The 14841-nt window shown below is 46.3% G+C and overlaps 1 protein-coding gene across 1 annotated transcript; it reads left to right on the forward strand.

Annotated features, from left to right (window-relative positions):
• The first annotated feature begins 1151 nt into the window (after positions 1 to 1151).
• Positions 1152 to 3838, forward strand: C17H11orf91 (chromosome 17 C11orf91 homolog). The gene is made up of 2 exons (XM_007537345.2): positions 1152 to 1833; positions 3590 to 3838. The coding sequence occupies exons 1-2, from the start codon at positions 1341 to 1343 to the stop codon at positions 3673 to 3675; spliced, it is 579 nt and encodes a 192-aa protein (XP_007537407.1). The 5' UTR covers positions 1152 to 1340; the 3' UTR covers positions 3676 to 3838.
• Positions 3839 to 14841: the final 11003 nt, after the last annotated feature.

Genomic DNA, 14841 nt, shown 5'->3' on the forward strand with positions numbered 1-14841 from the left:
TAGCAAATGTCTCTGTTGCCTCCATCTTTATCAGTGGAGGGCTGCTCCATCTCAGTGGTCCCACCTTTAAACCAAATGGGATCATTACAGTGTCAGAGCACACCATATTTTTATATGTCCAGATCATTACAGTGTCAGTTAACAGCAGCATTCCCCTAAAGAGACTGAGAGCTTGGTTAAGGTGGCAGTGTTTCTAGATGAAGAACTGGAGTGAAGGAGTGAAAGTGGGACTTACAAAGGGAGCCTGTCAAGTGGAGGCTTTGTGTATTTATGTCCAAGAGTTTGACATCAGACTGAAGGAACTAGGCCAACAGCTTCCCAGCGACTCCCAAGACCTCCAGGCTGCAGGTGGCTTTGGCAATGGTTAAACAGTTTTAGTGTCCTGAGAGATTACCACCTCACTGCACTGTGGTTCTTAAGAGTGACACTCCTGGATCCTTGATTTGAGAATGGAAGAATGTCTGTCCTGGTTGAATTTGGTGAAAGCCTGTGTGTGGTTCTTAGAGCCATCCCCAGATCAACCCTCTTCTTTTGTTTGTCTCCTGGTGGTAAGTGAAAAGTTAGCCATTTCCCCAGACTTCTTGCCAGCAAGAAAAGTCTTCCCAGCAAGGAAAGTCTGCTGGAGGGGTTCCCAGGAAAAATGTACATGATATGTATTACATACACACACATACACGAGATGGGGGTTCCTTCTCCCATATGTATTACACATACACGGGGGTACACACACATGGGGTACAAGCACACAAGGTACACACACACGAGGTACATACACACACACACGAGGTACACACACAAACACGGGGTATACACACAAGGTACACACATGAGGTACACACACGCGAGGCACACATACACGAGGTACACACGAGGTACACACACACACACACACTCGAGGTACACACACACACACTCGAGGTACACACACACACACACACACACACTCGAGGTACACACACACACATACACTCGAGGTACACACACACACACACACACACACACACTCGAGGTACACACACACACACACACACACTCGAGGTACACACACACTCTCTCTCTCTCTCTCTCTCTCTCTCTCTCTCTCTCTCTCTCTCTCTCTCTCTCTCTCTCTCTCTCTCTCTCTCTCTCTCGGTACACATACGTTCTCTATCCCAGCATTGAGAGCTGTCAGCCCACCGCTGGCGCGCGGGGCGTGGCCTGCACGGGGCGTGGCTGCGGCGGGGGGCGGGGTCGCGCTCCTTCGGGGCGTGGCCCGTGGAACCCCGGCACCCCGGCGACTCGGGGCCAGGGCGCGCGTCTCCCGGCGCGGGGTTCCTCCCACGCAGCCTCCCATTCAAACGATGCCGAAGGGGCGGCGCGGTAGCCAGAGCCCCACGATGAGCCAGCGGCCGGCCCCGCCTCTCTACTTCCCTTCCCTCTACGACCGCGGGATCTCCTCGTCGCCGCTCAGCGACTTCAACATCTGGAAGAAGCTCTTCGTGCCGCTCAAGGCGGGCGGGGCGCCGGCGGGCGGGGCGGCTGGGGGTCGGCCCCTGCCCCAAGTGCCCGCGGCCCCGGCGCCACCCCCGCCGCCGCCCGGCCTGGGTCCCCCCGGCGAGTGCCCCTGGCCCCCTCCGTGGCCCTCCGGCCTGGCCTCCATCCCCTACGAGCCTCTGCGCTTCTTCTACTCGCCGCCGCCGGGGGCCGAGGGGGCAGCTTCACCCCCGGGCGCTGGCGCCACGACGCCGCGGCTCGCCTCTGCCTCCCACCCCGAGGAGTTGTGCGAGCTGGAGATCCGGATTAAGGAGCTGGAGCTGCTCACCATCACGGGGGACGGCTTCGACTCCCAGCGCTGTGCGTGACTCCCCGGGGCCGCAGCCCACTCTTAGGCTGCCCAGCTCTCTCCTCTTGTCCACCACCCGCACGGCCTTGCCCCGACAGTGTGGCCAATGTGGCCAGTCCCAGACCCCCCATCTGGCTTTCACAATCCACACTGTCTGACTTGGGGTCTCAACCGACACCTTACCCCAATCTAAACCTTTTTGTCCCCAACTTCATAGACTCTGGTCCTCTAAACCTGGTACTCCATTCACAACGCCCATCCTAAACTTCAAAACTCCTTCACATCCAGTAATAACCAATTCTTGGAGCTCCACGAAGCATGACAGGCAGCCCCTACGTATCTCTACAGGCCCGGGCTAAAGCATTCACCTGACCCACCATGGCAGGAGTAGAGAGGAGGGGGAGTCAGCTGGAGTATCTGTAGGGAGAGGCAGGACTAGTGTAATACCCTGAAGGCCCAAGGACATTGTGTGAGGGCTTTGGGCCCTTCCTGTCTCCCTGTGCTCCCTGCTCTGGCAGCCCCCTCACCAGGGCTCTAGTCTAAAGTCTTAGGGAGTCTGCTTGTGTGTATGTGGTCGCTGGGGTTTCACTTCTCCCAGCTCACTTTTTTCCAGACAGAGAGGGAGTACGTTAAAAACACCACAGCACCAAAGTTTTCTCCAGTGCTGAGGGCCAGAATTCTGTGTCCTCCTGAGAAAGCAGATGCACTACCCAGGTGAGCTCCCTTGCTGGTCCTTAGGGATTTGGACCAAGTGAGACCAAGTTTGTTGATGTGGGTAGGATTCCTCTAGCCTTTGAGTTGATCTAGTCTTCCCTCTGGGCGCTAAAGATGTTAGATTGGCTTCTACTTTCTTAAGGACTTGCATACCATACTGTATTCAGCTGTCATAAATAAGCTGGTGCTGCAAACTTTGTCCTTTGAATTACCTCTTATGGTGGAGAAAAGCAGGTGGTTCTAGAAAGATCATTCCCACAACTGTATAAATCCAGCTAAATTGGCTGTTCTGCTACAGAGAAGGGAGTTATGAGGTAATCTGGGCCCTTCAAGCCATCCCCCACTCACCAGGCACCCTCGAAGACCCCAACCCACACAGTCACAGAAAAAAACTATCTGCTAAACTTTTTCCTTTTCTTTCTTTCTTTCCTTTTTTTCTTTTTTCTTGCCTCGGGTTATCACTAGGGCTTGGTGCTGGCACTATGAATCCACTCACTGCTCCTTTTTTTTTTGCATAGGACAGAGAAAAACAAAGGGGAGGGAGATAGAGAAATACTTGCAGGCCTGCTTTACCGCTTGTGAAGCATCCCGTCTGCAAGTGGGGAGCCAGCAGAGGCTTGAACTGGGATCCCTGAGCAGGTCCTTGTGCTTAGTACTATGTGCTCTTAATCCAGTGTGCTACCACTCAGCCCCCTCTGCTAAACTTTTCCGAGTCTTAGACATCTCAACTATATGCTCTTAAATATGTTAGGACAGAGTTTTTGCTTCGTTCACTTTGAATCATAAAATGGGTTTTGAATTCACAGGGAACACACAATTTTTTCCCAAAAGCTTTGGAAGTGTTAGAAAAAGCTCTTATTTCTATTCCAGCAAGTTTTTTTTAATGATTTTTTTTTTTTTAAAATAGAGAGCCCAGAGTACTGCTCAATCCTGGCTTATGGTGGTGCTGGGAGTTGAACCAGGTACCTCAAAGCTTCAGGCATGAAAGATTTTAGTATAACCATTATGCTATTTCTCCAGATTTCCAGTTAAATTTTATTCTGCTCTCCACAGATAAATTCCTGAAGGCGCTGAAAGATGAAAAGTTACAAGGACTGAAGACCAGGCAGCCCGGAAAGAAGTCGGCCTCTTTATCCTGAGGAGCTGCCCACCAGAGCCTGGGCAGCCACCTCCTTAGGTGTTAGTGCTTAGATAATATGTCCCGTTTGTTGTCATTTCGAAGATCCTTATTTTCTGTTCTGTATTTACTGCTGTTCTTGTTGCTCCCAGCATGTACCCCACATACAATACTTGTATGGTAAACCTCATGGTGTCTCTCCTTTCTGTGCTGCTGCTGGGGGAACTCTCTCATAGGGTCTGGAAGCTGATATCTGGATGTCATGCAAGGCCTTCCAAGTCAGAAGGGGATCCCCTTGCTTCTCCACCCCCACCCCATCCAGATCAGGAGGGGACTTGGGGGAAAAAGAGGGCAGTTTATACTGGGCTCTGTTACTGTCCCTCCTTGGAAAGGTACTTTGAGGAATAGAACAATGGATTTGTTTGCTTTCAGTTTCAGTCCTTGGGAATTTTTTTTTTTAATGGTGTTTTTGAATCACAGAACTCTTTGATAATATCATCAAAGCCACGGTTCTTTCTATAAATATTCAAGAAACAAATACATAACTCATAATATGGTATCATAGATGTGACAAGGTAGGGGAGGAGTAGGTTAGGAGCATGCGAGGTTGTCAGGAAGCAGGATTTCTCAGAGAGATAACATTAAACAAGGTTTGAAGGAATCTCAGGGTGATAGCCACATGGCTGGAGCATGTTCCAGGCAGAAGGAGCAGCATGAAGGCTGAAGTTGGGAGGATGCTAGGTTAGCAAGGACAGGTAGCTGGAGTAGGGAGTGAGAGTTTTTGTTGTAGATAAGAGACAGAAGAGTGAAAGAAACCATAGCCTTAAAGCTTCCTTTAATGCAGTAGGGGCCACCCTTGAACCTGGATCATATACATGGCAAAGCAGCACACTATTCAAGTGAGCTATTTCCTATTTTAGGAAGGACCCTGGTTTGTGGGGGGCTATGGTTCATGAGTGACAGGATTTGATCTGCTGAGAATAGACTACAGAAGCAGAGGGCTGTAATAGATAATCAGCTAAATGAGAAGTGACAGTATAGCACAGTGGGAGAAGGAGATGACATTCCCCTTATTGGGCAAGAGGACACCACCAATGCCAGGTGCTATCTCTCTGACAAAGAGGAGGAGGAAGGGGAGGAAAAGGAGGAGGGAGAGCTTAGAAACAGAAGCACATAAAGGTTAAATATTTTATGAGAAATCTTCAAGTATACATCTAGACCCCTCACTATAGTTGCCAGCAGCAACGACAGATCATCACTAAAGAATTTGTGAGGCTCAGCTTACAGCTGATGGGAAGAGAGAAGAAGAAAATATAACTGCTGCTGTGGACATAGTTTGCAGGCATGAGTGCAAGACCTTTTGGAGAATTCAGGAGTAATGCTTCCAGTAGCAACTCTTTGGTGCAATGCCAACTTGACAAAGCTAGGACTGATATTTATGAGTGAGCAAGGAGATGTCCCCTTCAGCAACATCAACTGGACAGTGTACAATTAAACTGAACAGAAGACACGTATGCTGAGGACTCCGAAGTGCTACTTATAACACCAGTAATAGAAATGTAAGGATGACATTGAGACCTAGACACTTGTAAGACTTCCGGTGACATTGAGAATGGTTTTCTCTGATAGTGTCAGCAGATTTCATTTCAGAGTGGTTTTTGACTTTGGCTACTTAGTCAAAATCCTGTCCAGTTCTAACTGGCTTGAAGTATCTAATTTTTTAAGTAGTTTTGATTACTTTGTAAAACTTATTTATTTACTTATTTTTAATTTTTTTTAAATATTTATTTATTCCCTTTTGTTGCCCTTGTTGTTTCATTGTTGTAGCTATTACTGTTGTTGTTATTGATGTTATCGTTGTTGGATAGGACAGAAAGAAATGGAGAGAGGAGGGGAAGACAGAGAGGGGGAGAGAAAGACACCTGCAGAACTGCTTCATTGCTTGTGAAGTGACTCCCCTGCAGGTGGGGAGCCAGGTACTGGAATCTGGGATACTTAAGCCGGTCCTTGTGCTTTGTGCTACCTGCACTTAACCTGCTGCACTACCACCCGATTCCCATTTATTATTTTATGAGATAAATTTGAGAAAGAGAACCAGAATATCACTCTGGCACATGTGGTGTCAGGAATCAAACTCAGAATCTCATGTTTGTAAGTCAAGAAGTTTAACCTCTATGCTGTTTCGTTCCCTGTCATTTATGATGTGAGAGATCTCATGAAGAACTGCAATTAACTCTCTTTTCTTCATGCCTTTTTTTAAAAATCTGTATATCCTATTTTTTTTAAAAAAAGATTTTATTTATTTATTAATGAGAAAGATAGGGGAGAGAAAAAGAACATATGCTGCTGTGGATTGAACTCAGGATTTTGTGCTTGAGAGGCCAATACCTTATCCACTGTGCCATCTTTTGGACCATATACTCCAGTTATCTCAAAGGTCATCTACAGGAAATTGATCAAATATGTAGAATTAGAATTCATAGGCCCCCACACACCATCAGGCAGGAAAACAGTTTACAGGAATTACCTTCCTCAGAGTCAGATAAATAAGAATCTGTGAAGACCTTTACTTCAGTTGTTAGGTTGAGAAGATTAAAAATCTTAGGGGGTGGGGCAGGTGGTGGTGCACTTGGTTGAGTGCACATGTTACAATGCACAAGGACCTGGGTTTGAGGCCCGAGTCCCCACCTGCAGGTGAAAAGCTTTGCAAGTGGTGAAGCAGTGCTGCAGGTGTCTCTCCGTCTCTCCTCCTTCCTTCTCAATTCCTTTTTGAAATTTTTTATTTATTAATTCAAGGGATAGGAGGAGAGATAGAAAGAACCAGACATCACTCTGGTACATGTGCTGCTGGGGTTTGAACTTGGGACCTCATAGCTTGATAGTCCAACACTTTATCCACTATGCCACCTCCAGGACCACTTCTCTATCAATTTCTGACTGTCTCTATCCAATAAATAAATAAAGATAATGAAATTTTTAAAAAAATAAAAATCTTAGGTGGTCAAGCAGTGGCACACCTGGTAAAATGCACACATTACCATGTACAAGGAACCAGGTTCAAGCTCCTGGTCCTCACCTGCAGAGGGTAGGCTTCAGGAGTGGTAGAGCACTGCTGCAGGTGTCTCTATTTTTCTGTCCTTCTCTGTCTTCTACTTACCTCTCAATTTCTCTGTCCTATTATATATATATCTTACCAGGAGAAGTGGATTTGTCAAGCCCCAGTGATAACTGTAGTGTCAATTGAAAAAAAATCTTATGGCAAAAATTATCAACACAGGGCTGGTGGGTAACTCACCTGGTAGAATGCACACGTTGGATTTGAGTCTCAGTACCACATTGGAGCACCGTGCTCAGCACTGAAGGAAATTTCATGAATGGTAGGATGGTGCTATGGTGGCTCTATCACTCCCTTCCCTTTTTCTCTCACCATCTGAAATAAAAAGGGGTGGTGAGAGAAAACCCACAAAAACCATAAGAAAGTTACCATTACCATCACTACCACCACCACAGTTGTCACTGTGCAGCTACAGAGGCTGTGGATGTGGTGAAAACAGTCAGGTTCTGAGCTCCTGCTGGGCTGGTATGGGACAGTAGGGAATTCGCTGGTGTTCTTGAGCCTCTGGCCTACGCAAATGAACTGCTAAGTTGCTGTGGTGGAGATGGTGGGACAGCAGGTGGAACAGCTTTGGAGACCAGCAGTTAGGCAAAGTGAAGTTTGTTAGGCACACTGCTGGAATGTTGAGTAGGTGGTGGGATACATGAGCCTCAAGCTCAGAAGTCCTAGGATGGAGGGGCAAATAGGAGAGTTGTTGACATTCAGGTGTATTTATTTGTCCTTCTTCCCCTCCTTCTCCTTCTCCTCCTCCTCCTTCTCCTCCTCCTCCTTCTCCTCCTCCTCCTTCTCCTCCTCTTCCTCCTCCTCCTTCCCCTCCTCCTCCTCCTTCCCCTCCTCCTCCTCCTTCCCCTCCTCCTCCTCCTTCTCCTTCTCCTCCTCCTCCTCCTTCTCCTCCTCCTCCTCCTCCTTCTCCTCCTCCTCCTCCTTCTCCTTCTCCTCCTCCTCCTCCTCCTTCTCCTCCTCCTCCTCCTTCTCCTTCTCCTCCTCCTCCTCCTCCTTCTCCTCCTCCTCCTCCTACTCCTTCTCCTCCTTCCAGAGCACTGCTCAGTTCTGGCTTTAGGTGATGCAGGGAATTGAACCTGGGACATTGGAGCCTCAGGCACAAGAATCTCTTTGCATAACCATTATGCTGTCTACCCCCATCCTATTTGTTTTGTTATTCTTTAAATTTATTTATTTGATAGAAACAGAGAAACTGAGAGGGGGCGGAAGGTTAGAGAGGGAGAGAAACAGAGAGATACCTGCATCACTGCTTCACCACTTGTGAAGTATCCTACCCTGCAGGTGGGGACTGGGGGCTTGGATGCAGGGCCTTATGCATGGTTATATGTGCATTCAACCACCCAGCCCTGTTTGTTTATTTTAAATTCTGTGTTATTGCTGAGGCCTTAGCACTTTGAGCCAGTTTTTTTTCCCCACCAAGAAAGAGAAAGAGGAGGAAGAAGAAGAGGAAGAGAAAGGGAAAGAGAAAGACAGAGGAGGGAAAGATATCACAGCATCAAAGCTTCCTCCACTGTAATAGGGACCTAGCTCAAAACTGGGTCTTGCACACGACAAAGCAGCTGGTCTATCCTGGTGATCTATCTTGTTGGCCCATGCAGATGTATTTAAAGGGTCTGACCAAATGAGATCACACAGAGAGGGTGTAGGCAGTGGGATACGACTCAGCTATTAAGAATTGATAAATTCAGGAGTTGGGTGGTAGCACAGTGGGTTAAGCGCACATGGCGCAAAGCACAAGGACAGGAGTAAGGATCCCAGTTTGAGCCCCGGATCCCCACCTGCAGGGGAGTCACTTCACAAGCAATGAAGCAGGTCTGCAGGTGTCTATCTTTCTCTCCCCCTCTCTGTCTTCCCCTCCTCTCTCCATTTCTCTCTGTCCTATCCAACAATGACAACATCAATAACAACAATAATAACTATAACAACAATGAAAAACAAGGGCAGCAAAAGGGAAAATAAATGAATGAATGAATGAATAAATAAATAAAAAGAGTTGATAAATTCTTCTTCATCTCATCTTGGATGGAGCTTGGAGTAATCATGTGAAGTGAGGTAAGCCAGAAAGAAAAAGATAAATATGATAATCTCACTCATAGATAGAAGCAGAGAAATAACAGAAAGGGAAAACACAAAGTAGAACTAGGACTCTGGGGCGGGGGGAAAGGAATGGGATGGAGTGGGGTGCCTTTCAGACCCTAGTGCACAAGTGCACAAGGGTGGAAGAGGACCAAGGCTGGGGATGAGAGAGGTTTTGCAGAAAAGTGGAAAATTTTACACATGAAGCAACAACTGTATTTACTGTAAACCATTAGTCCCACTAACTTAAAAGAGAGAGAGGACAAAAGAAAGAAAACCAAACCCTGAACTTAAAGGTCTAGGTGGGCTAGGCTTCAAGATCTTTTTTTTTTTTTCATATTTTTATTGGGATGTTATTAATTTATTTTTATATTACAGAATTACGACATGTCGAGAGGGGTTTGAATCCACACCATTCCCACCACCAGAGTTCTGAATCTTCACTCTCCCCACTGCAATCCACCACAGTTTCCCTAAGGTTGTAGACCTGGGCCAACCATCTTCTCTACAACTGTCTGCCCACGTTTATACTTAGTTGCCCCTTCTTTTTCTGATTCAATCCTCTCTTCCCCTCTAAGCCACTCATGACATCATAACTACCTCCATATGTCTCTCTCCTTTTCCTTCTCTCTCTCTGGGTGCTGATGGAGTTGTATTTCAGAGCCCTCTTATTTTCGTCCTATCACTTCTCCCCTGCTGGGACTATGGATCAAGGTTGTTTATGGGGAGCAGAAGGTAGGAGTTCTGACTTCTATAGCTGCTTCTCCACTGTAGGCTTCAAGATCTTTAAAAATAAAAAAAAAATTTTTTGCCTCCAGGGTTATTGCTGGGCTCGGTGCCTGTACCATGAATCCACTGCTCCTGGAGGCCATTCTCCCCACTTTTGTTGCCCTTGTTGTTGTAGCCTTGTTGTGGTTATTGTTGTTGTTGATGTTTGTTGTTGGATAAGACAGAGAGAAATGGAGAGAGGAGGGGAAGACAGAGGGGGAGAGAAAGACAGGCACCTTCAGACCTGCTTCACCAGTTGTGAAGCGACTCCTCTGCAGGTGGGGATCCAGGGGCTCGAACCAGGTTCTTTACACCAGTCCTTGTGCTTTGCGCCACGTGCGCTTAACCTGCCGCGCTACTGCCCAACCCCCTAAAATTTTTTTTATTATCTTTATCTATTGGATAGACACAGTCAGAAATTGAGAGGGAAGATGGCAATAGAGAGGAAGAGAGACACCTGCAGCACTGCTTCACCACTTGCAAAGCTTCTCCCCTGCAGGTGGGGAATGGTGGCTTGAACCTGGGTCCCTGTGCTTTATTTTGGATATGTGCACTCAACCAGGTGTGCCACAACTGACAAGCCCCAACTTCAAGCTCTTCACTTGATGTTTAAGATGCGAGCAGGGCCAGCTCTGACAAATGATGCTGATAGGCCCAGTACAGCAAGTCTGAGAATTCACTCAGCAACCTGGAGATGAGTGATTTGGGTCCATTTGTAGTCATTTGGGGGCAGCAATGGGAGGCAACGGGTTGGAGACAGTGGGCTAGTTCTCTTTAGAAGTAGAGCAGTAAGTCAGGAGGGCAAGTGAGGTTGAGAGGTTTTGATGAAGATGACAACAAAGGTGCATTCTTGTGACCTGATGGGAAATGACCAGTAGAGGGAGAAAGAGTGATGATGCAGGAACTATGAAGGGTTGCCAAAATGGTGTCCTTGAGATTTGGAGGTGTTTTGCTTTTATCAGAACCCTGTTCAGCTCTGGTTTATGGTGGTGCAGGGGATTAAACCTGGGAGTTCAGAACCTCAGGAGTGAAAACTCTTTTTGCATAACCATTCTGTTATCTCTCCCTGGAATGGTAAGAGCAAAGTGCCCAAGAGGTGAAGGTAGCTAGCTTCTCATAGAAGAACTGGCATTAGGTGGGAGCAAAGGTGCCCATCTGTAATCTCGGCAGAAAGATACACAGGGTAGTGGGAAGTTACATGTCCAGAAGTTTGTGAGTGTTCTAGTTTGAGGATGCAAATGTGCATGCTTCTGAGGAAACCCCAGAGGTGAGAGTGGGGAGACCTGGGGGCTGACAAGATGCAGAGTTCATGCCTGGTATGGGGACAGCCGGCACCCAGTTCCAGCTGCTCATTTTCTGGCCAGGAGTGTGGGTGCAGTGTTGCTGTACTGGTTTCTAAACTCTAGCGACAAATTTAAATGTTTCCAAAATACTAGTTATGCAGGTCAAATAAATTGAAGGCTGGGGACCAAGTGGTGGTGCACCTGGTTAAGTGCACACCTTATAGTGCATAAGGACCTGGGTTCAAGCCCCTGGTCCCCACCTGCAGGCAAAAGGCTTCACTGAGTGATGAAGCAGGGCTGCAGGTCTCTCTCTCTGTTTCTTTTTTTAAACTTTAAAAAAAATTATCTTTATTTATTGGATAGAGACAGCCAGAAATTAAGAGTAAGAGGGTAGACAGAGAGGGAGAGAGTCAGAGAGACAGCTGCAGACCTGCTTCACCCTTACAAAGCTTTCCCTCTGCTGGTGGGGACCATGTGCTCGAACCTGGGTCCTTGTGCACTGTAATATGTGCGTTCAACCAGGTGTGCCACCACCCATCTCCTTTCTCCCTCTCTATTTCACTCTCCCCTCTCAATTTCTCTCTGTCTCTATCCAAAATAGATAAATAAATAAATAAAAAGATTTAAAAAATTGAAGGCTGGACAGTGCCCTGGAATTTGCAATCTCTGCTCTACTCGTGGGAGCCCTACCACACTGGGCAGGGGTGCTCGGCAAGAAGTGGCCCTGGGCTGGTTGGTACTAGGGGGGCACCCTTATTCTCTCAGAACACTTTAGGCTGGCAAAGTTGATGAGGAGGGCTGGAGAATGAGAATGAGAATAAGCCAGGCATCAGAAAAACTGGAGTCAAGCCCAGGTGGGCAGATGAAAGAGTTTCCCTGTACCTGCCTCCAGTTTCATCTGTACCTGCCTCCTGCCTCCTATCTGCACTCCCTTCCCCATGTCCCTTTCCACCCCACATCTGCCACGCCCATAATATTGGCCATCGGTAGTGTGCAGAGAGGAGCACTTGACATGAATAATCTAATTTTCATCACCTCCTTGTGAAGTTGGCATTGCTCTGGACATGTTTTAAAGTGGGAGAATGGGCCAGGTAGGGGTACATCTGGTTGAGTGCACGTTACCACGTGGAAGCACTCGGGTTCAAGGTCCCGGTCACTATCTGCAGAAGGGGAAATATCACACAAGCGGTGATGAAGTAGGTCTACAGGTGTCTCTGTTTCTCTTCTTCTCTATAAATACTTCCTCTTTCAATTACTATCTGCCTTGTCTAGTTAAAAGAAAAGAAGAGGTCTCCTCTCCTCTCCCGGATCAACTAGGAATACCAAAGGAGACCACCTGGGACCGAAACAAGACAGGACTAGAATGACCACAGGAACCCAGTAAATCACCGGTGAGTACAAACACATGTGGCAGGTGACAGAGAGGAGAGAGGAGCCTAAGGAGAGATTAAGTGACTGCTAACTGTTCAGCAATTTAGCAGTTGAGACACCATCTCCAGTCTGCTCCACCAACAAGGGGACAGCTTAAGGGAGGAGAGGATTCCCCAGAGACTCACCAAGTGCAACTCTGAGTCTCCATTGCTACTACCCTCAGAATCTGGAGCAGCGGCAGGGAGGGACACCAGGGGACAGAGATCTAACCGGGAAACTCAGGAGAAGACCTATACCTCGGTGGCATAGCTGAGGGGCTGTGAAAGTCTCTTTGCATAACCACTGGATTATCTCTGCCACACCCTGCTTTATCTCTTGGTCAGGAGTCAGTGATTAAGCTAAGAAGCCTATTGATAGTTTAAAAGCCCTCAGGCTCCCATAACCTACAGGGAAGAAAAAAAAAAAAAGAGGCTTTTAAACCACTGAGCTCCAACTCAGGGATTGAAACAACTGTTAACTTCCACCACTGTGAACCCTTTAATTAGCTTACTTAGACACAAGTCAATCTAGGCAATAGTGATCAATAATTTGAAAAGTACTGATAAAGGGAACTCATAACATAATATATAAAATGGTTAAAACAACAAGAAAAAATATTGGAGAATCTAACCAGGACAAGAGTTCAGCTAAAAGTCCTCCAGAGGGTGAAGCACAAAACGAGTTCAACATCCAAACATTAGCTAGGGAAATAATAACAGGAGTGAGTAAAAGAAAATAAGAGAAGAAAAAAAAAAGGGAAAAGATAAGACCAGACTTCTGGGAGTTGTGGTTTTATCATGCAGGCCCCAGCGATAACCCTGGTGGCAATTAAAGTAAATAAAGTAAAAAAATAAAATAAAATAAAATAAAATAAGACAAAAGTAAAATAGGGGAACTGACTTCCAAGAGGGGAAGTGACTGACCCACAGGCGCAGAGCTGGAAATGGCAGAGCCAGGACTGGAGCTATGCCTCGGCTCTCCTGGGTGAGGCACTGACTCAGGGCAGCCCTTAGGAAACCATCAAACAGAAACTTCTGGCTCCATATCAGCAGAGCATAGTTTGAGGACTGACTGCATAGTATTTTCTTCCCATAAGCTCCCAGAAAGAAAGGGATTGCAGTAGTAGAGAATCCCAGCCTAAGTTCCAGGAATGTCCACTCCCAAGACTGCCACCAAGTTCCTTATTCCATGATGTGGGTCCCAGTTCCTGTGATCAGGATGGGGGAAAGGTAGAAGGTGTCATGTGTTGGTCAGCCCCTCTAGGACCAGATGGAATGGAAAAGGCTACTCCCCAAAGGAAAAGATGGTTTTATTTTTTTATTTTTTTTTTTTTTGCAGATAAAAATACTAGAGGTCCTGATTGAAAGGATGTCACATGCAAGTAGTAAATGCAGAGGCTTGCTGGAATCAGCATGAATGGCCTGATAGTACATTTCCAGGAATTGTATAAGCTAGTTGCTAAAAACAGCCATCATTAAATATTAAACTCTATCACTACATTTAAAATGAAGATAAAGAATATTCCCCATCACTTCTTCATTATTTTTGGTGTGTTTTTCAATAACCTATAGGTTCTTTTTAAAAAATTTCTTTATTGGGGAATTAATGTTTTATATACATACAATAGTTTGTAAATACAATACAATAGTTTGTACATGCATAACATTTCCCAGTTTTCCATATAACAGTACAACCTCCACTAGGTCCTCTGTCATCCTTTTTGGACCTATATTCTCCCAAACTAGAAGTTCTTGAGGTTATTTATGTCTATTGCATCTGTAAGGTGGGAATAATATATAAGAACAACAAATGTCCATTATTCCCTATTTTGTCATGATAGTATCATGAAACCGGCCACGATGAGAATAGTTACACCTTAGAAATCGACAAATGCGCAAGTTTGAGTTGTTTCTGTTCCTCTCTCCCAACTACACAAAGAACTGTAAAGTACTGATGAGATAGCAAGAAACAGAAGTGCCCCTTTAATTAGAGCTGAGCCAAGCAAAGGCTGCTTTATAGCATTTAAAGTGAGGCTGATTCCTCTGGCTTCCTCTGCTTGAATATGGAAGAGGTAACAAAAGAGGACCTGGTGATGCCTGATCAAGAAGGTCAGTCTTAAGATGAAATGTACCATAACTTGGGAATGGCTAGAGTGTTGGACTTACAAACTTGACGTCCTGAGTTTGATCCCTACCAGCACATTTGCTAGAGTGATGTTCTGGTTCTTTCTCATGTTAATAAATAAATCTTCATTTAAAAAATATTTATTGGGGGGCCAGGTGTTGGCATACCTGGTTGAGCGCATGTGTTACAATGCTCAAGGACCTAGGTTCAAGCCCCCTGTCCCCACTGCCGGGGGGGGGGGGGTGAAGCTTCACGAGTGGTTAAGCAGTACTGCAGGTGTCTCTCTGTCCCTCTCTCTCTACTTCCCCCTCCCCCCCGGCAGCAGGCTGTCTTCATCCAATAAATAAAGATAATAAAAAATTAAAAAAAAATATATATAGGCCCAGGCAGTAGCATAGCGGGTTAAGTG

Source organism: Erinaceus europaeus, chromosome 17 (genome assembly GCF_950295315.1).
Source record: "Erinaceus europaeus chromosome 17, mEriEur2.1, whole genome shotgun sequence".
Lineage (NCBI taxonomy): Eukaryota > Metazoa > Chordata > Mammalia > Eulipotyphla > Erinaceidae > Erinaceus > Erinaceus europaeus.